Here is a 21,402-nt window from a genome sequence, read left to right as displayed (position 1 = left end):
TTGAGAAGGTTGATGAAAGGGCATATCATTCTGTCAGGTACACTTAATAAGAACACCCAGTGGTTTCCATAGAGATACATTTTTGAGGTCTTATGAATGAGATCGCATTCGCTTTTGAACCAGTAAAGATTTACTTCCTGAGGTGTTCTTTTCATAACCTCTTTCTAAGAGCTATTTCACGTTACACTTTTTTACGCCGAGTTTATATTTTAGGTTGTGTAATGTCTGAGGGAAAACAATCTTGTTTTGTTTAGTAGGAAACAGAAGAGCTTTTCAGGTGGGAAAATAATAAAATCCTCATTGAGTAGTTTAACTCATATCTGCATATTGATGCATGCATGCACAACATATACACACATGAATTGTAATCACATATGGTGATACATATCTGGGTTTGGTGTTTTGTTTTTTACTTTTCCTTAGGAGTAGCCCATTGTATGAAACTTCTCTGAGAGACTACTGCTTTGAGAAAAGAGAAAATATTCAACAATATTTCACAGATAATTTTGATTTAATTAAATAAAGACTCAGCATGAGAACTGTCAGGGCTGGCTTGGGGAATTCTCTTTTCGAGTTCCAGAATTTCACCTCTGTCATTGGGTTGGATCCAGACTTTGCCTCCCATGAATAGAAGGGCTCATTCCATCCACAGAAGGTTTCTGATCCGGCAGATGAATCCTGCTGAATGAACAGGAGGAGGTGGTTTTCATTAATTCCCTTCTGCCTCTGCAGCACCCTTTAACCCCGATCTGGAGGGTTTGAAAGATCCTTCAGGACAGCATGGAAAGCGGCACTGGGAGCTTCAGGGAAAAGAGTTTGATGAGCTTGGGGAAAACAGAGAGGGGGTTGGCGGTGATAGTACTGATGAATTCAAGGTTTTGAAGTCAGAGAAGAACCTGCCAATTTTTGTCCAAATAACAGTTGTCCATGGTCTACTTCTTGTTCCACAACTCCAGTGTGAGCCTCTTCTTCATTTCCATGGTTCAACAGCAACCTCTTCAAATGGGCAATCAGGTCAAGCTTCAAGCAAGCAACCACCAGCCCCACAGACTTTAGCAGCAAAGCAAAAAAATGCCCCCTCCCCTGTTTTCCACTGGCAGAAGTGCTATGAGTGGAACACTTCTCAGAGGATGCTGTCACAGGAGGGAGGAAACTCGGTTTCTGGTTCATTGTGTGCCTAGGGGCAAGCCTCTGCCTCTTTGTCCTTTCAGTAAAATTTAACTAATTGCCTACCTCACAGGATTGTAGTGACATCAAACACAATAAACAACTCTAAATCATTTTGAAAAATTATAAAGCTTATAGAATTAATAGGTAACAGAAGTAAGTTTGTTTGAAAATGGCACAAATTACTAGAAGCCTAAATCAGTAATTGCTGTGAAATCCTAAGATGTCTTAAAGCTCTTTTTGTATCATCAGGTTTCTTTGTGGCTTTGGCTATTGCGAGTTTTTATTATTTTTTTCCTCCCCTCAGCTGGGATGACAGCAGTTCTGTTAGCAGTGGGATCAGTGACACCATAGATAACCTCAGTACTGATGACATTAACACAAGCTCCTCTATCAGCTCCTATGCCAACACGCCTGCATCCTCTCGTAAGAATATAGATTCTCAGGTAAAGTTTTTTTTCTATTTCATACATTTTCTAATAGTATTAGAGGTACTCATTACCTTACAAAGCTCATGAGACTGTCTGTATTGTTGCCTGTACCAAAAGAGAATTAAGGACTTCTTTGTTTGAAGCTGCAGGACTTCAAGGCTGCAGTCCTAAACATACTTATTAGAGAGTATGCCCCATTCAATACATTGAGGTTTGCTTCTAAGTAAACATATATAGACGTCTAGATTCTAATATTTCTTGACTACTCTTTGAGATAAGAGACTTTTAGATCTGTGACCAGACTAGAATAATGAATTGTTGATGTCAGTATATGTTTTGGTGATTGCCACGTGCTTTGTTTAATTGATGAAATGTTTTATATGTATATTTATTAATTACTTTTATATTCTGCCTATTTTGCTGAAATAAGAGAGCTTTCAGTAACATATGAGCAAATAAAGTACAGTAGGGCAGGGGCGTCACTAGGGCGGTGCGGCAGGTGTGGGCCGCACCGGGTGACACCTCCAGACGGGGGTGACACCCAGAGCCGCCGCCCCCAGGCACCGCCTAGGCACCAATGAGAGTCTTCATGTGGCGCGCCGGCTGCCTTCGTCAGCTGTTAGAAGGTGGAAGCGGTGGCAGGCAACGAGGTGGTGGCATGCTCCCGGGCCCTGTCGTTCAGCCGCACGCTCCTAGAGGCCGCGTGCGCGATCGCTCACAGTCAGAGAGAAGGCGCTGCGGGCCGCACCAGGTGACACCAACCCTAGTGACGCCACTGCAGTAGGGCCCTGCTTCTCGGTGCTCCGCTTTTCGGCGTTCTGCTAATACGGCGCCAGCGGGGCGATCAGCTGGAGGGGGGGCTGGAGCTCCCCACGCTCCAGCTGATTGCGCTGGAGGAGGATGCTACAGCTGATCTTCTCCTCTTCTGGCATGATTAGACTCCTGCTCGAGCTGATTGTGCCCGAGGAAGGGAAGATCTGATCTTCTCCTCCTCTGATGCAGTCAGCGGGTTAGGTTCCAGATCCCCGCGCTACAGCTGATCCGCTTTTCGGCGGTTTTTGCTTTCCAATGAGGGTCTGGAACCTAACATGCTGTATGAGTGGGGCCCTACTGTATATGCAAAGATACTTTCTTTCCCTAGGTGTTCTTACATTGCATCTTATATTCTGAATTCCAAGATTTTAGTTGCTACAGAATTGAATAAAGAGATCAGAATAAATGAAAGGTTTGTATCAAATTCTCTGGCAAGAGAGAAGTGACTATAGATCAGATAGGTGGAAGAGGAGTACCACATCATGCTGCCTACCCCTGGCTTCCAAACCTGTGTGTTGCACTGAAAAGGATCCACACATGTACAACTGTACATATTCATGATTGTAAAACCTAATTTGCACGGAGACTTCACATACATATCAAGTGTACAGTATACACATACATCCTTTTCTCACATTGTTGCACACACAGGCCATGTGCAGGGCCAACTGTTTATTTATTTTAAAAAGTATTTATATACTACCTCTTAAAATTCATTTCAAGATGGTGTCCCAGCACGGAGAATTTAAAGGTCAGCATTCTCTGTGCTGGGGATTGGTGACTTCTCGACTGCAATAGAAAGGTAACAATTGGGTGCTGAACTTTAAAAAGAATAAGATGATGTATAACTAACAAATTGTTCCTTTTCTTCCTTTGACACTGAAAATGTATAATTTCCTATTCATTAAAGAACAGAGTTTTAATTAAGTTCACATTAAAGCTTAAAATTATTGCACTTTCAGTGAAAATATAAATACATGCTACTTAATGAAATGTATTATTATTTTCCAACATAGCATGTTGTTACAAGGCCTCCATTTTTTGGCAGCTTTTCGCAAGAAAATTATATTTAATGTCTGTAGGTAGCATTCATAGCTTCCAGTATTCGTAGCCAACAGATCCAAACACAGTAAAGAATTTTGGATCAGTATACTATTTGGAAGTTTTCAGTAATTTTCTGTCCCCAAGATGTGTTATAAGAATTTGCATTCTCTTTTGTTTTCTTTTTTGTTTTACAGTTAATACATCCTGATTACGTCTAAAACTTTGGGGTTCTCAACGTCTAAAACTTTGGGGTTCTCACAGATCAAAGGCAACTTATCCATACTTAGTTACTGTTTTGTAAATATTTCTATGCTGTTATTATTTCACTTCCTTCCTTCATTCTTTTTCTTTTTTAAATTGAAACCTGAAACTATTTTAATAACAGTTTTTAATATAACAGTGGAGTTGCCACGAAGTACTTTGATGCAAGAATCTTATTCCTCTTTGTTCTTTTGCCATGAAGTGGATAGCTGTGGCTATGTTAAAGAACTTTGCCTCTGGTTGTATATCAGAATTTTCATATGTGTTTTAAATTGCTAGTGCTCAGTTCTACTCTGAACTTGATCATATGTACTGTGGTTTTGAGGCACTCTTTATACATGTCCAGCTCCTGTTTTCCCTACACAAATACTCCTTTTAGAACACTCAAATAAATCTTTCCTCAAGTTCTCAAAGTGTGGGATGTGCTAGGAGAGGCACTGGTTTCTTCAACCCCAGTCCAGATGTTTATCTTGATATAAGCAGGATATGCATCTTTACTGTGACCTCTTTTATATACATGCACACAACATTTTAAATTTATCTTGTGTTAGAGTTTGTTTGTACATTCATTGATTGTAGGAAGCTGTTGCCAAGAGGTGAGAGTTTTAATTCCTTTATGGGTTCTTGTGTGTATAAAAGCAACCCAATGCAGTATACTAGAATCAACAGATTTTCTTCTATTAAAAATCAGTGGTCCTTTATCTACGCTTCTAATTCTGTATTGCCACATTAGAATGCATTTAGAAGAATAGCTTAACTGCAGTCTACTCAACATGAAGTGATATTTGAAAAGCTGGGGAGGCTAAAACTCTACCTCTCTTATACACTTTGTGGTAAATTGGGAGAATTTATTGGATTATGCTAACACTAATAAATAGTGTAAAGCAGGTATGGGGAATCTTTAGCCTTCCAGATGCTGTTGAATTATAACTCCCATCATCCCTGCTCACTGGCCATGCTTGCTAGGGCTGGTGGGAGTTGTAGTTCAGCAACAAAGTGTCCCACACCTGATGTAAAGCATATGTGGCTATTAGCTCTGATGTGTATATGTGTAAATCATAAATCATGTGGTTGACTTATGCATGTTTTAGAAGTACATGTCTGTATCAGTAAGCTTTATTCCTGCAGCAATTCTCTGTATTTTATTATTATTAAGATAAATTATTGTGGTGTACTGATTTTCAAATACCCATCAGAGAGTACTAGTAGGGAGAACCTATGTTTACAGAGGCATGTAAATAAATTACTTTACATATGTATAGCATACTGGATATGCAAATCTACAGCTAGTGTCCACAAAGTAAATGTATATTTAGATTTGGTATCTAGGGCAAAATCCATTGCAAATGCTCCTTGAATGGAATTAGCTTCTGTTCGTGGAACATTCCCTTCTGTGAGCTCAGTTCATGTTCTGCTTCTGTTGACAGAGTGATTGCATTAGATGTCACCCATTCCAACCTTTCTACTAGTATATAATTCAGATTAAGAAACATACATTAACCAGAATAAATCACCTCAGTTGTTCAAATATGCATACATTTACTCAGTTTGCATTTGTATGATTCAGGTTTAGGGTCAGGTTTAGACATCCAGCACTTTCATTCTTTTTACAGAAGGAGCTTCCATTCATGAACAAGAATTATCCTCATGGAATATGTCCTCCTGTGGGTTCATGAATGGAAACTTCTTCCATGCATGAAGCAAAAAGGTCCTCCCTGTATTTTTCCCCCAGCAAAAAAACTACATTGCGATGTAGTGCTTTCAGGTGAGGCATTGTGGGGAAGATGTGGCTGCCAGACTGTTTGGAGGGGCACAGCTACTGTGGCAAAATAAATAAGTTCAAGAAGAAGAAAGCTATCACTCCATCCCTCTGGAAAAAACTTTCCTCCCACATCTGAAAATTGCAAAAAAAGGTCTCCCATCCACAAAAGCGAGAAGCCATTTTTGGTACATTTGTAACTTAAGAGGTTAACCAAAGACACAAAGTTCTAAAAAACCCAACCAAGTCACCTTTATTTTGTAAGATCATTGCTCGTGACTGAAGAAAAATGTTGACTAATTAGTTGACTTTAAAATGTTTCATTTATATAAATGGAGCAGGAAATAAAGGATCAGACAGGTTAGGAAATAGGGTGCTCAGAGATACAGATTCCCCGAGCATCTGTGTTTTGGGGTTCCCATATTTATAGCAGGTTCACAGCTTTTTCAGCTAGTAGCGGCATGTGTGGATGTTAGTCTCCATGTGTGGGATTTGAATTGCAAATCATTTCAGATGGCTCATGAAGCCAGAGCAAGTGAAACAAAAGAGTACAGATAAAGAATACATCCCAGCAAATGGTCTCTTTCCTTGGTCACCATAGGAAGAAAAAAAATCAGCATTGTATTTGAAGGACCTTAACTAGTGGCATGTTTGGCACAAAAAGAAAATTAAATGTGATGAATAAAATGGGTTTTTTAATGATTCTGGGTAATCACAAATTTAAATTTAGTCAGCAGGAGATGTGAAGCATTGCCACTTTGAACATATCTCACCTCAATTGATGATAAAGTTAGCATGAGGCTGGGGGAAAAACACACACATTTTATCTTTTAGTCTTTCAAAAAGCTGCCTCTTCATGCTCCACGGATCAAATTGCCAGCAAGGAGATAGGAAGGCAGAACAAAGGAAAAAGCTCACACAACACAGAGTTGAAGTCAGTTTATGCCTTGCTATGAAAGGTATTGTGTGGAATGGAAGGATGAGGAAGCTACATAGTATTAGGATAAATAATTTCATTTCTAACCTTCATAAATCTTGTTTTTATGTCTTTGATTATTTAGTGATTTTTTTGGCTTAAATGTATTAGACATGAAATTACAGATATTGTGATTGAGCTTAATTATTGTCTGGTTTGAGGACTGATGTTTAAAATATTATTGTTCTTAGAATGGAGGTAAAAATAACTAACTAAAAAGTCTAAAGAGCAGTCCTTAAAGAATTAGTGACATTTTCTTGGATTTTGGATGCTGGAGGAAGAAAAAGTTTATAGTGGAAGTTTAAGATTTTGTTTTTCCTTTCAGACCGATGCTGAAAAGCATTCCCAAGTAGAGCGGAATTCCTTGTGGTCTGGTGATGAAATCAAGAAATCAGATGGTGGCTCAGACAGTGGTGTAAAGATGGAGCCTGGGTCTAAATGGAGAAGGAATCCCTCTGATGTCTCTGACGAATCTGATAAAAGCACTTCTGCGAGGAAGAACACAGTCATTTCACAGACAGGTTCCTGGAGATGGGGCATGTCAGCTCAGGTTGGCATTACCACACCAAGGACAAAAACAGCAGCCACCTCAGGAACGTTGAAGACACCTGGAACAGGTGAGGAATGCACAGCCAAGAGGCGAATGATGAAGGCCAAGAATTTGTGCTGTTAGGATTGTTCCTCTGAACAGTCAGGATTTCAACTGCATTTGCTCTATGCTTGTCTTTGATGGCGAATAGTGCAATAAATCTCTGCCCTTGTGTCCCTGTGCCAAACTGAATAGATCCTACTAACAATAATGTCGACTCAGTAGTCTCTTGTGATTGGGATTAAATATACCTCTTATTGTATTGCTAAGAAGTAGAACTGTTGTCTTTTTTGAATGTTTATGTAAATCTGTATGTGCCTTTAGAATGCTTAGTTAAGGCTTGCTATTTTTAAAAAACACACAAGCCCTTCTGCTTAATTAGAAAACGTGTCTACATTTTCATATGCACTGTCTCCTTGTAAGCATCACATCCTGCTGTGATAACTTCAAGGAAGCTTTTTAGCACTGCGTTATATTGCAAATTAATTATAGCAGGAGAAACCCAGTGTACGTGTATCTTTAGTACAGTGTATAGATATTCTGTAGTTTAAAGTGACTTTGAATTTTTAAACTAATAGTGAACAATATTTTATAGCCAGCATGGCAAAGCAGCAGCAACGCAGGCACTCTCAGGACACCTTGCCCACAATGCTTCACTCTGAGGAATGACCCACCTTTCTCAGAGCTAGGGAAAGTGAGAATGCTAGTGCTGCCAGCTTTAAACCACAGGGATGAGGAGAGGAGTGGGAATAGCAGGGACTATTGTGGAGATGCAGTGCCATGCAGCAGCCCTGTGTGGCCACCCCTTGTTGCTCCAATTTACCATATTCTAGGGATATTCCTGCGCACTTATCTATGTGTCCACCTCTTCAAATTTTAACTTTAAATTCAAACGGTTGTATTATCGTGGCATATCTGTGCATAGTACTCGATTTACAATATTTAAGCAAGATCAAATGCTTCCAAACACTCTTGTGGTTCATGTGTTTAAGCTTTTTCTCTCCTGTTTGCACTATATACTCAATATTTGATAGTATACAATATCTGAGCTTGTTCTCAATTTTTCTAGGAAAAACTGATGATGCCAAGGTATCGGAAAAGGGTAGAATTTCTCCCAAATCTGGACACATTAAACGTTCCCCATCAGATGCAGGACGTAGCAGTGGTGATGAATCGAAGAAAACTTCAGCAAATAACTCCAGAGTGGCTGCTGCTAATACAAATTCATTTGGATTTAAAAAACAGAGTGGATCAGCTGTAGGCATGACCATGATAACAGCTAGTGGAGCAACTATCACTAGTAGATCTGCTACTCTGGGCAAAATCCCCAAATCATCTGGACTCATGGGTAGGTCTACTGGTCGGAAGACTAGTGTTGATGGCTCACAGAATCAGGACGATGGTTACTTAACCATTAGTACCCGAACCAATCTTCAGTACCGGAGTTTACCCAGGCCCAGCAAATCCAGCAGCAGAAGCGGAGCCGGCAATAGATCTAGCACCAGTAGCATAGATTCCAACATAAGTAGCAAGTCAGCAGGCCTGCCTGTTCCTAAAATGAGAGAGCCAACCAAAGTTGCCCTTGGGAGCTCTTTGCCAGGCTTAGTCAACCAGACAGATAAAGAGAAAGGGATCTCATCTGACAACGAAAGTGTAGTGTCTAGTAATTCTGTTAAAATGAGCCTAGTATCTCAGCCAGCTTCCAGTGCATCCCAGAACACTCACCAGCAAGGAGTCAAGTACCCAGATGTAGCCTCCCCCACTTTGCGCAGGTATGTATAGCTTCTTCATTTGTGCAGTGCTTTAAAAGACTTAAAAAGAGGCAGGGGGTGTTATGTTCTGGCTTTTACATTTCGATACTTGCAATATAGAATGAAATGTTTTCTTTGAAGGCCTTTAGCTAAGACAGATCCTCAGTTACACTGTCATACTGGATGAAATACAAAAGATCACCTCTTCTGAAATGAAAATTTCATTTTGTAGTGGGAGTACAGAGCAACCTCGTGATATTTAATACTTTTTTGGGGGGAAACACCATAGCTGCTAAAACACAGTCATTGCAGACTTTTGTTGATAACTAGGAAATGTCATTTGCTAATGCTAGGCAAGATTACATATGCCCTGTAGGTATACTTGCTATCAATCACATGAATGTGGGATAAAGTATGCAACATATTTCCTGAAAAGTGTGCTAGTGAGATATGAGTACTTATAGCTCGCTTGTTTCATTAAAGATTTTTTTTAAAAAAGACACTGTCATATGGGGGCAGATTGCTTCAGCAGTAGTGAGTTAGGGGAAAATAAAAATACTATTTAATGTTAATAATATTCACTGTGGTTAGCAATTGGAAGTAATAATAATAATCCTTCTTAACTCAGATAATAATAGTATTACTTGAGGCTGCCCTTGAAGACAACTTGGAAACGTCCACTGGTTCAAAATACAGCAGCCAGATTATTAGTTAGAGACTTTAGACCTCATATAACCCCTGTTTTGAAACAGCTACATTGGTTGCCAGTTTGTTTCTGGGCTCAATTCAAGGTGCTTATGCTAGTGTTTAAAGCTCTAAATGACTTAGACCTCAAATATCTGAAAGACCATCTCCTTCCCTACAGACCTTCTCAGGTGTTGAGATAGCAGAGGGGACCCTTTTGGTAGTTCTGCCACCCTTGGAAGCTTGAGGGTGGTGGCCTGGGAGAGGCCATTCTCTGTGACTGCCCCATGCTGTGGAGGTGTGTCTGGCAACTTCATTGTACAGTTCTAGGCAAAATCAATTCAAATAAAAATAACAAATATATTTTTTAAATAAAATATGTAAATAAGGATGGGACTGAAATTTATTGGGAAAGAACAGAAAACATACACAAGCCGAACAAATGCCATCCAACCCCCACCAAACATTTCTGAGAAACAGAACTTGCTCAAGATTCTGCATTTTAAGGCTTCACCCCTTCCTAGCAGTGTGATTAGAGATGGGTGGGTTGATAGCATTCTATCCTTCCTCCCTCTCTCCCCACCCTGGTGTTCTCCTTTATGGTATTGTAATTCCTCTGTTTCAGAGACACCCTGTCTGGGTTCATCAGAGACTGTTTTGAGCTACAGATCTGTACAAATCGATTTGGGAATTTATTGTTGTTATTAACATTAACACTAATATTAATAATATCTCCAAGTTGCTACCCCCAAACAATAAGTAGCAGTCGGCTTGTGTGGTTAATTTTTTTTTTATTATTAACCAGCCGGCCAAACCTCATGGGCATATTAGCCATTCTGAATTAAGAATTATTATTGTTGTTGTTGTTGTAGTTGTTGTTGTTATTTCCATTGGCCAACCACAGTGAATACGATTAGCATTAAATAGTATTTTTGTGTTTTCCTCATTCACTACTGCTGTTGGCAATCTGCCTCCTATATGACAGAGTCTTCTTTAAAAAACAAAATTTCCTTGGAAAAAGTGAAGTTTAAAGCTGGCTAGCATGAAAGCCCCTGGAGCTACCCACCTGAAAGTTGGCAGGGTTAATGCCCTCTATAGGGGCTACCATGTTACCAAATTTCATGTCCCTGTGTGAAAAAACAAAGCTGCTGTTTCCATTTTAATTTTAAAACATTTTAAAATTTAAATGTAGCTAGCATGAAAATCCCTGGAGCTATTCATCTGCAATTTAATCCCCTATACAGCAGTTACCATGTCTCAAAATGTCATGTACCTAGGTCATAAAACAAGAAAGTTATGACTGCTTCGGTTTTGCAGTGTAACTCAGTGGGATTTTTGAAAAGTTGTATTATCTGGATTATGATCCAGAATCAGATCTGGATTGGATCCGAATTTGTCCAGACCAGATTGGGCCTGATCTGTATTTACAAATTGGAGCTACAAATTGGATTGGGGGGATGTCCGTGCACAGCCATAGTAGTGGCCACTTTGACGATGTCATCACAGGTAGACGTAAACTTTCCCTGGAGTGTCTCCCATGTGATTATCAAAGTACAATATATCTACAACTATAATCTGGAATTTGGAGCTAATAGCCAGAAGTGGACTGTTTTTACACTAACGCTCTGCACTGTTTTGTTTGGTCCTGCTTTGAGTGAAAATTAGGGCTAAACATACACAGAAGAAAGGGGGAACCCATCATACTTCATTCAGATCCAAGCCAGCATATTATGTCTTGGTCATTGGTATACTGACTCCAATTTGCCTGTTCTTAAGTGCAGTTACACAGGGGTAATGTGTACTACAGTATGCACCAGAACAAAGTAATCTCTAATGTATCTCATTAATCTTAAAAATAAGGATTTTTTTTCATTCAAATATGTTAGAGCCAAATGAAATGTTACAAAACTTTTAAATGCAAACATTTCCGTAACTTTCTTTTCTTTTTTCACCCCTCCCCTCAGACTTTTTGGTGGAAAGCCAAGTAAGCAAGCTCCCATCACAACAGCAGAAAGCATGAAAAATTCGGTGGTCATCTCCAACCCACATGCAACCATGAACCAACAGGGGAATCTGGATTCTCCTTCTGGCAGTGGGATGCTGAGCAGTGGTGGTAGTAGTCCCCTTTATAGCAAAAATGCAGACATGAACCAGTCTCCATTAGCGTCTAGTCCCAGTTCAGCTCATTCGGCTCCTTCCAACAGCTTAACTTGGGGTACTAATGCCAGTAGTTCTTCTGCTGTTAGCAAGGATGGAATTGGATACCAGTCTGTCAGCAGCCTGCACACCAGTTGCGAATCCATTGATATTTCATTCAGCAGTGGAGGTGGAATAAGCCACAATTCTTCCAGTGGCTTGATTGCAGCTTCTAAAGATGACTCTTTGACTCCCTTCGTTAGAACCAACAGTGTAAAGACCACATTATCAGAGAGGTAAGAAATTTTCAGAAAACATTTGTCATATATATTGCGGGTATTGATACGTGGTTTATGTAACTGATACCTTAATGTTTCATTGTGAATTAGTCCCACTGAGTTCAAAAGTAATTCAGGATAGCAGTCTTAACTAACACTTATTTTAGTTCAAATTGACATTCCTATGAGGGTTGGTGGAGTTACTTTTGTGTAAACACAGATTCAGTCTAGGGAGTGAAATAGATGGCCACCATCACTATTGCCTACCATCTTTTCAGAAATTTTCTGATAACTGTGAGCTTCAAAATCTATGTATTGAGAAAACTTCTTAGATCCTTTGCTACCAACTTTTAAAATCACCCATAGACTTCACATTACACCCAAATCCTGGGTTCCCAAGCATGCAGATTTTCAGAAAATGAAGAGTTAGCCATCTCATATGTGAATTGGCTAGTCTGATTTACAAATGAAAACTGTAACCATGAATAAGTGGTTATTTCTTTATTTGATTTATATCCCGCCCTTCCTCCCAGTAGGAGACCAGGGCTGCAAACAAAAGTACTAAAAACACTCTAAAACATTATAAAAACAGGCTCTAAAATATATTACAATAAAACATCCCCAAAAACATATTAAAACAAAACATCTTTTTTTAAAAAAAAGCTTTAAAAACATCTTTTAAAAAAAGCTATTTGTTGTTATGTGCCTTCAAGTTGATTACAACTTATGGTGACGCTAAGACTCTGCCACCTCCAATAGCATCTGTTATAAACCTTGTAAGTTCAGGTCTGTGGCTTCCTTTATGGAATCAAGCCATCTCTTGTTTGGCCTTCCTCTTTTTCTACCCCCTTCTGTTTTTGCCAGCATTATTGTCTTTTCTAGTGAGTCATGTCTTCCCATTATGTGTCCAAAGTATGATAACCTCAGTTTCATCCTTTTAGCTTCTAGAGATAGTTCTGGTTTAATTTGTTCTAACACCCAGTTATTTGTCTTTTTCGCAGTCCATGGTATGTGCAAAGCTCTCTCCAACACCATATTTTAAATGAGTTGATTTTTCTCTTACCGGCTTTTTTCACTGTCCAACTTTCACATCCTTACATAGAGATCGGGAATACCATGGTCTGAATGATCCTGATTTTAGTGTTCAGTGATACATCTTTGCATTTGAGGACCTTTTCTAGTTCTCTCATAGCTTGCCCTCCCCAGTCCTAGCCTTCTTCTGATTTCTTGACCATTGTCTCCATTTTGGTTAATGACTGTGCCGAGATATTGATAATCTTTGACAAGTTCAGTGTCCTCATTGTCAACTGTAAAGTGACATAAATCTTCTGTTGTCATTACTTTCATCTTTTTGACAGTCAGCTGTAGTCCTGCTTTTGTGCTTTCCACTTTAACTTTCATCAGCATTCGTTTCAAATCATTACTAGTTTCTGCTAGTAGTATGGTATCGTCTGCATATCTTAAATTATTGATATTTCTCCCTCCAGTTTTCACACCTCCTTCATCTTGGTCCAATCCCGCTTTCCGTATGATATGTTCAAATAGGGTGATAAAATACACCCCTGTCTCACACCCTTTCCAATTGGGAACCAATCGGTTTCTCCATATTCTGTTCTTACAGTAGTCTCTTGTCCAGAGTATAGTTTGCGCATCAGGACAATCAGATGCTGTGGCACCCTCATTTCTTTTAAAGCATTCCATAGTGTTTCATGATCTACACAGTCAAAGGCTTTGCTGTAATCTATAAAGCACAGGGTGATTTTCTTCTGAAATTCCTTGGTCCGTTCCATTATACAATGTATGTTTGCAATATGATCTCTGATACCTCTTCCCTTTCCCATCTTGGACGTCTGACATATAAAAAGAAAAACGCTATAAAAACATCTTAAAAAGCAATTCCAGCACAGTTGCAGACTGGGATAAGGTCTCTACTTAAAAGGCTTGTTGAAAGAGGGTCTTCAGTAGGGCCAAAAAGATAACTGAGATGGCACCTGTCTAGTATATAAGAGGAGGGAATTCCAAAGGGTAGACGCCACCACACTAAAGGTCCGCTTCATGCAGAACAGGCTTCCTGATAAGATGGTATCTGCAGGAGGCCTGCAGAGCGCAGTGATCAACTGGGTATATAAGGGGTAAGATGGTCTTTCAGGTATCCTGGTCCCAAACTGTATAGGGCTTTGTACACCAAAACCAGAACCTTGAACTTAGCCTGGTAGCTAATAGGTAGCCAGTGCAATTCATTCAGTGGGGTGACATGTTGGCAATACCCTGACCCAGTGAGCAGTCTCGCTACCACATTTTGCACGAGCTACAGCTGCCAGACCAACCTCAAGGGCAGCCCCACAGTGGCAAGCACCTCGCCCAGATTGACATACATATTGACAGAACATGGCAACTATGAGGAACATCCTTTACTGTATTACCTCTTGAGCCACAGCTTGCCTTATTGTGTCCATCAAACCAGATGAAAATCCTTTTCTGCCTTCTGGATCTCCACCCGGATCACATCAGTGTACAATCACTTTTCAATACTGTACTGAGCTAATAAAATAATTATAATTAGGTATTGATCAAGGCATAAGAACTCTGCATAAAGCATAGTGACTGAGAGAGTGTGCTGTGAATTGGGAAGGCTTTGGTTCAAATCTCACCTGAGCCACAAACTCACTAGATAACCCCAGGGAAGCTATTATCTATCGATTTGAGCCATCCCTTTTTAACATGATGAGAGTAATACTGACTATTGATGTGATAATTACTGAAATAATGAATGTTAAGTATTTTGAAATACTACAAGCCAAGCTACATGTGACATTTAGTGTGCCCAGTTTTTGAAAAAAATGCAAATTGCATCAGCTGTATTAAGTAATTAATTACTAACAGGATCAGAACAGACATGAAGATGGAATTTAACCTTTTCCTCCCCCTGCTGCCATCCTGAGAAAAGTCCTTCCTTTGATGTTGGTGTTTGCTTTCGAGGGAAATCTTTCATTGGTGCCAGTGGAAATACCCACTTCAGAAGAGGGGTTTACCTCAGGACTGCTGCAGAAGGTGAAAGAGTTACATTTCATTTTTACTCTGTTTCCATTAATGATCAGACTCCTCCCCCCCCCATCTGATGTAATTGCATTTTTTAAAACTTGAGCACTAGCTGCAAATATGTTTTTATGTTACATTTAACATGTAATATGGCCCTAAGTATTAGTCTCTGTTGTTCCTTTCTGAACATATCCATAACAGTTATCACAATCCAAGTAACTCAATTTAATTTTGTCCCTCTTCATTCATTTATATGCATAATTATATTCATACATATTCACTTTGATTGCAAAAGTAAACTATATTAATTGATCTTACCACCATTCTGAGATTATGAGTAGGGTGGTAGGAGGTAGGCACTGGGTGCTAAAGGAAGACAACATGTCTAGGACAGGGATTCTCAAATTGTGGTCCATGAACTTTGTTCAGGTCATCTGTGGCTTGTCTGTAAAAATTCAGTTAAAACCACACTACACCTAGTACAGTTCATTACAATTACTACAACAGGCAGAAAAATCATAAATGTTCTGCCAAGACCCTCAGCAATTTTCAAGTGGTCCATGGGGTGGGGACTTTGAGAGCCACTGATCTACAAAGCTTTTCCTTGTAGCAAAGTGTTATTGATGATAGTGTGAATGTGTTGTGCTATTCTACTGCAGCCTACTATATTTATTTTTTAACAATAGAAATGTGCTGAGTCTTCTACAGAACATAAGAGTGATATGATGCCTGCCTACATTGGGACTATGGCTAGTGGGGAGGTGTGTTGACCTAAGTCAAAGCATTTTCACCAGAATGCTCTCAGCAGCCCTCTGTCCTCCATATCCACACTAGAAATAGTTAGATTTATGTATTTAGATCTGTTGCAGATGCACTTCAATGGATGCTTTACAAGATAAATCAAAATATGGGTTCTAGTACCTGCACTTCATCAGATTGTTTTGATATTGGAATTACACCATTTTCCACAAGAATGCACACTCTGATAGGGATCCTGAACAAGTGGTTAAGCTGTCATGCCATTGCACATCAATGACCACAAAAGTTGACAGGTGCCATTCTATTCAGCTCATGCAACCACTTTCTGTGTGAATATGAAACCAGAAAACAAAGACTTTAAATGTTTCTTTAAATGTGAAAACCACAAGAGTGAAAGACATTTTTAAGCTTGTCTGGTCATACTGTAGAACTTCCTCCACTGTTAGAATGTTCTAATTTGCTGTGGCTTTGTAGCATAACAGAGCTCTTTCCCTTTCTTCCTTTTGTGCTAATATTCCTCTCTCTTTTTGTTGTTTTGTTTTGTCGTCTTGTTGGACTTTATTCTTCTAGCCCTCTCTCTTCCCCTGCTGCTAGCCCCAAATTCTGCAGAAATACTTTACCCAGGAGGCAGGACAGGTAATGCTGTCTCAGGGCAGTAGAATGCACAAACGGCTGAGAGGGTTCATTTTGATACTTGAGAAGCCAAAGTGTATTGTGCAAGAATGTGCTCAGTGAAGAATGTGTGTGTTTCACTGGGATGTGTAAACTGTCACTCAAAGACATGCCAGTGAGAGGCCGTTTAACACCGCTATATCCCAGTTTACTCTGGGGAATGGCATGTGGAAAAGCTGGGAAATGTAGTGTTTTTACACCAAATTAGTGATCTTTTAAAGTTCTATAATTTTATCTTGTCAGCATAAACTCTCACTAGCATTTCAGCATTCTGGTGGCATGCTGCTTTCCCCCATGTTTCAGGCCGTATCACCTTTTGTCTTGATTTCCCTGTCCCAGTGTGGCTGAAATATATTTCCTGTTATTAAGTTGCTCACCCAGTAAGGCGGGGGGGGGGAGGAATTTGTAATCTTTGATGTGTATATATGTATGTGTGTGTATGTGCCCTTGTAAAAATGAATGCAAGGAAGCAAATGTATCAGAAGTGCTGTTGCTGTCATTGGCGTCATGTTCATCTGACACCTAGTAACTGATGGTAACATTAGAATTAACTGAATTCTCTATGTGTCCTAAACAGGCACCATTTCATATTTCAGTAGGTGGGGAGGAGGGCAAAGATACTGTCGTGTGAGGAAACCTTTTCAACTAGATTGAAAGTCTTACTGTTGGAGAAACAATATAGTTTGAGAGCATTTGTTGCAAGTACTTTTTAATGTCTCATAACGTACAGTGGCATTATCAATTCACATTGACCACATCTTAAAAACAAAAATATTTGTGCAATTGGTAATCATACCGATTACACAACTAGTCCCTTTGAGAATTTATAATAGTAGTGTGTAGAGTGCGAGGAATAATCACATGTGATCTGGATCATAGCCTACCACAATGTAGATAATAGCACCCCTGAAAATAGAAATGTAGGTGTCTGTTGGTTGGCTATGTAACACAACCCTTTTTGACTTTAAAAATGCATGTTGATAGATTTTACCAGTTATGCCCATTTAAAAAATGGAAAATCTTTTGGTGTATCATGTTGGAATTAAGGGACAGTAGCTATACTGAATGAAGTATTTTTGAAGGCACCTTTTCAGTGATGTCATTGGTTGGAGATGGCCACACTCCTGTTTTAATTTGTCTATGTTCCCAAAGTATTCATTTGAAGCATGCACATTTCATTTTAAGAGTGAGCTGTTCCAGGCACTTTTGTGGAAGAGAAATAGTGAGGTCACTGTGATCTTCAAAAGTCCCATAAAAGAAAGGTGCTGCTTACAACCAGTAAAGTGGTTTGAGGGTCCAAAGCCTCAGGTTTTACTTCATTTTGCATGGTCCCTTGTGCATGTTCTATATATCACAATCCACATGTAGTTAGAAGGTTTTTGCATGTTGGCTTGGCAGGGGCTCTCCTTTCCAGTACCATGGTGCAGCTGTTTAATAGTAAAGTCTTCTCTATTTCAAGCTGATCTTTAATCTTCCTATTTTGTTCTTCTCTGAAGCTCTTTTCTTTTAACTTTTCTACAGCGACCCACATCTTGATAGGAACACTTTGCCTAAGAAAGGACTCAGGTATTGGTGTTTCTGCATAGCATAAGCAGTTTTCCATGTGGTTTTTGGAGCTTTGCTTTGTGTGTCTTTTGTAGCTGTCAGTAGTGCTGGTGGTGGTGGTCTCAGCTTTTGCAGTGGGTGGCTGGAATCGCTTCCTCCTTCCCTGAGCCTTTTTGATGCAGGTCATTACCTCCTTTCCCTACCCTACATGCTTCTTTTCATCTGATAATTTTTCAGCTTGAGCAGGGATTGTAACAGTAGCTGGCTGACTTTTGGAAAGCATCTCACACGCCATCACTGAGCTTTATTTGCAAGCAATAATTTGCAGCTTTTATTACTGAAGTAGTAACTGGATAATATTCTCCCAATGTAACTCCTGAAATTAAATCAAGAGAAATTTAGAGGTTATTAAAAGTGTAAGTTTTGCTATATAGTAGATGGAGCTGTAATTGTGTTTTAAATAAAAAAGAATCAAACCAGCCAGGTGCACCATAAATGTCTGCTTCCAAAACACAGCATGTGTAATGTGTGTGATTTAACATCAAGAGAATTTACATAGAGAAGAGTGTTTCGTTCATAAAGAAAGTAGACCTAAACATTTACTAGATTGATTAGATTGAGTGCAACAAATTGAAAATGCTAAACTAATTCAATGGAAAGCATCTGGCTAAATTAAAAACAGTTCAACTTCATACTGGATTATAATGCTTTTTTAGATAACTGAACCAATGGCTTTACATTATAGCTGCAATTTATTCTGTACTACAAACACATTGTTCTTAGAAGCTTTGATTGCCTCACTGAGCTGGGTGCTAAAATCATTTTGCTAAATTAGGGTGGGGGAGGATATAGGTTGTTCTGAATTGTTTTCTGTGTCTGTCATATGTCTCCAGCAAATAATGCATTTTTAAAGTTTGAAATATTTGAATGTGAAAGAGGTAGGTAATTGCACTTTTCCCCTTTTGTGTATTGTGCTAATATTTGTGTGCATTTTCATGGCTCCAGCCCTTGAAAGATCTATACACATGAATAACTTTTATCTCTAATATAAAAAACTAATACTGGAAATTCAAGGATGATGGCAGGAGGAAGGTGGTGTTACCAGTGCCATCTTAACAGTTCTGTTTTCTCAGTTACTCTAGGACTAAAAATTAATTGATGATGATCACTGTTACCTAGAACCTGATATGTACAAAATCCATATGTGCATATAAATGGGTTTTACCTATATATTCTGGTTTTGTTTTTGCAAAGACAATTTATCTCAGCCTTGCAAATATCAGTTGATTTATTGTTTTTATTTATTGTATCTACATCCCACTCTCCCTCCAGAGGGAGATTGTTCGTCTTCTCTGTGCCCCCTCTCTAGCCCCATGTTATCTTTATAGCCACTATGTGAGGTTAGTTAGGCTGAGAGATAATGACTGGCCTTAGTTCATCCATGAAGTTCATGGTTTAGTGGGGATTTCAACCTAGTCTTTCCAGTCCTAGTACTGATACTCTAACCAGCAGCCTGAAATATAGTGGTATTGTTGGGACAGCTAACTTTTTTGCTTAGTTATCTAGAGGCGGTTTGTCCTTGGACATGCATCATATGCAGGGGACTATTTACAAGCTCACTGAAGCTTTTTTGCTGTGATCCTGAAGGGGTTTAGAATTGGGCAGAGGTGTCCCTTTGAGCATCTCTGCTGGGTTTTGCTGACAAGTGGGCTTCGCCACCACAGAAGACACTGGCTGTCTGGGGGCAACTGCCAGCATTGTCTTATTGACAGTAGCCAGCATAAGGCTCCCATACAGGGTGTTTTTAGAGTGAACTAGAGCAGGGCCTGCTAAGGATCCATTGGCAGATGAGGGGCGGGCTCTGAGCTCCACTGCTGCACTAATTTGGATCTGGCACAGCAAAATAATAATTTAAAAAAACAGCTTCTGTCTTACCAGCAGGAGCTACCAAGACTTTGGATGCAGCAGTGGCTCCACCGCTCCAATCATCTTTGTGATTGGGTGTCCTCAGGAGCAGATTGCTCTGTGTGAAATCTCTCATCTCAATTCCCTGTATTTCTTTTCATCTAGACTTATGTAAATTGTATATTGCTTCAGTATGTCCTCTTTCTACAGATCCCTCATGTATCTTTGCAACAGCATCATATGCCGCCCTGGGCTTCTGCTGGGAGGAAGGGCAGGATATATATAAACAAACAAACAAACAAACCTAAATACCCCAAATGTAGAAATGCTTTTCAGAGGAGAATTAAGGAATTTCACACATGTATATAAGATCAGACTCCCAAGCTCCCCCCCTCCTTCTGTTAGCACAATCCAGTGTAAAAAAAGTCTCTGGCAGGCAGGAGACTTATTTCAGGTTTGCTGCCTTTTTTCTGTCCGCGCATGCTGGATTTTGGGCAAACAAAACATTTTTTTGAACAAAAGCTAAAACTAGTTTTGTTCGTGCAGGTATACTCCATCATCACAACTTCGCAATCAAGAAGAAGCGAAAGAATGGCTGCGTTCTCACTCTGCAGGAGGACTTCAGGATACAGTTGTCAATTCTCCATTTTCCTCTGGTTCCAGCATCACATCACCTTCTGGGACTAGATTTAACTTCTCCCAACTTGGTGAGCGATCTATTTGCTTTTCATAATTAGAACACATTAGCATGCCTACCTTAAAAAGTAACAATACAGTGATTTCCCCCCCTCTCCATAAATGAACGTGGTTTCTCTGCCTACACAAATGTATGCTGATAGTACTCGAAATCAAATATTTTCCAAAATATTTTTATTTAAATTCAGTCTTTCTCCTCCATATCATCATAAGGCTTTCTAGATTATATTTTCCTGGTTCAGAATGGAATGTTTAGCCACACTCTAGGTCTTTCAGCTAAATGAGGCAGGCTACATATAGGCACCCCATAGTCAGAAGAAAAAGGGCATACCAAGGAGGCCTCAGGCAGGTGCAGTGAAGTAGGCAGGGGAGAATCCAAACACACACAAAATCAATATCCAAGATGTGGCAGCAAACCAGGGAAAAGAAAAGGAATTAGAAAGAACAAGCAGTAACTGTCTGAGCAATGTGAGAAGAGAGTAGCTGGGGAAAAATACAGTTTTATCATGTTGTTAAGGACATACCCACATGAGAGCTTTAAGGGCAGGGGTGGGGAACTTTTTTCAATGCAAGGGTCACATTCCCTTCTGGGCAACTGTCTGAGGGCCACATGCCAGTGGTGGTAAAGGCCAGAGGCAAAAGTGGGCAGAGCAACAAAAGTAAATGTTAGCTTTGTACCATAGGCTAGTTTCCGCACACACTCTTACGGCACTGTCTGTCTTCCATCCAGACAAGCAAGCAGCATTATTAGAATTCAATTCCAGCCAGACAAAAACATTTGGGGTGCGAAGCCGGAGCAGTGAGGCATGTGGGTGGGGAGAAGGGGGTGGCCTGGGAAGAGTTCTGAGGCCCAGATACAGAGGTTTTGAGGGTCATATTTGACTCCCGTGCCTGAGG

General features: G+C 39.7%; 1 protein-coding gene across 11 annotated transcripts in view; it reads left to right on the top strand.

Moving 5' to 3' along the window:
* Positions 1-21,402, top strand: part of NAV2 (neuron navigator 2) — a 444,626-nt gene that overhangs the window by 346,363 nt on the left and 76,861 nt on the right. For 9 of the 11 annotated variants that reach the window (XM_061610652.1, XM_061610648.1, XM_061610646.1 and 6 more), the window contains 7 exons: positions 1,475-1,613; positions 6,777-7,068; positions 8,110-8,812; positions 11,440-11,907; positions 16,258-16,323; positions 17,881-17,925; positions 20,356-20,516. In XM_061610652.1, coding sequence (XP_061466636.1) covers positions 1,475-1,613; positions 6,777-7,068; positions 8,110-8,812; positions 11,440-11,907; positions 16,258-16,323; positions 17,881-17,925; positions 20,356-20,516 — 1,874 coding nt within the window. The remainder of the gene's footprint in view (positions 1-1,474; positions 1,614-6,776; positions 7,069-8,109; positions 8,813-11,439; positions 11,908-16,257; positions 16,324-17,880; positions 17,926-20,355; positions 20,517-21,402) is intronic. The other 2 variants (XM_061610650.1, XM_061610651.1) reach the window with 2 other exon arrangements.

This window comes from Rhineura floridana, chromosome 2 (genome assembly GCF_030035675.1).
Source record: "Rhineura floridana isolate rRhiFlo1 chromosome 2, rRhiFlo1.hap2, whole genome shotgun sequence".
NCBI lineage: Eukaryota > Metazoa > Chordata > Lepidosauria > Squamata > Rhineuridae > Rhineura > Rhineura floridana.
This window is presented reverse-complemented; position numbering and strand designations above follow the sequence as displayed.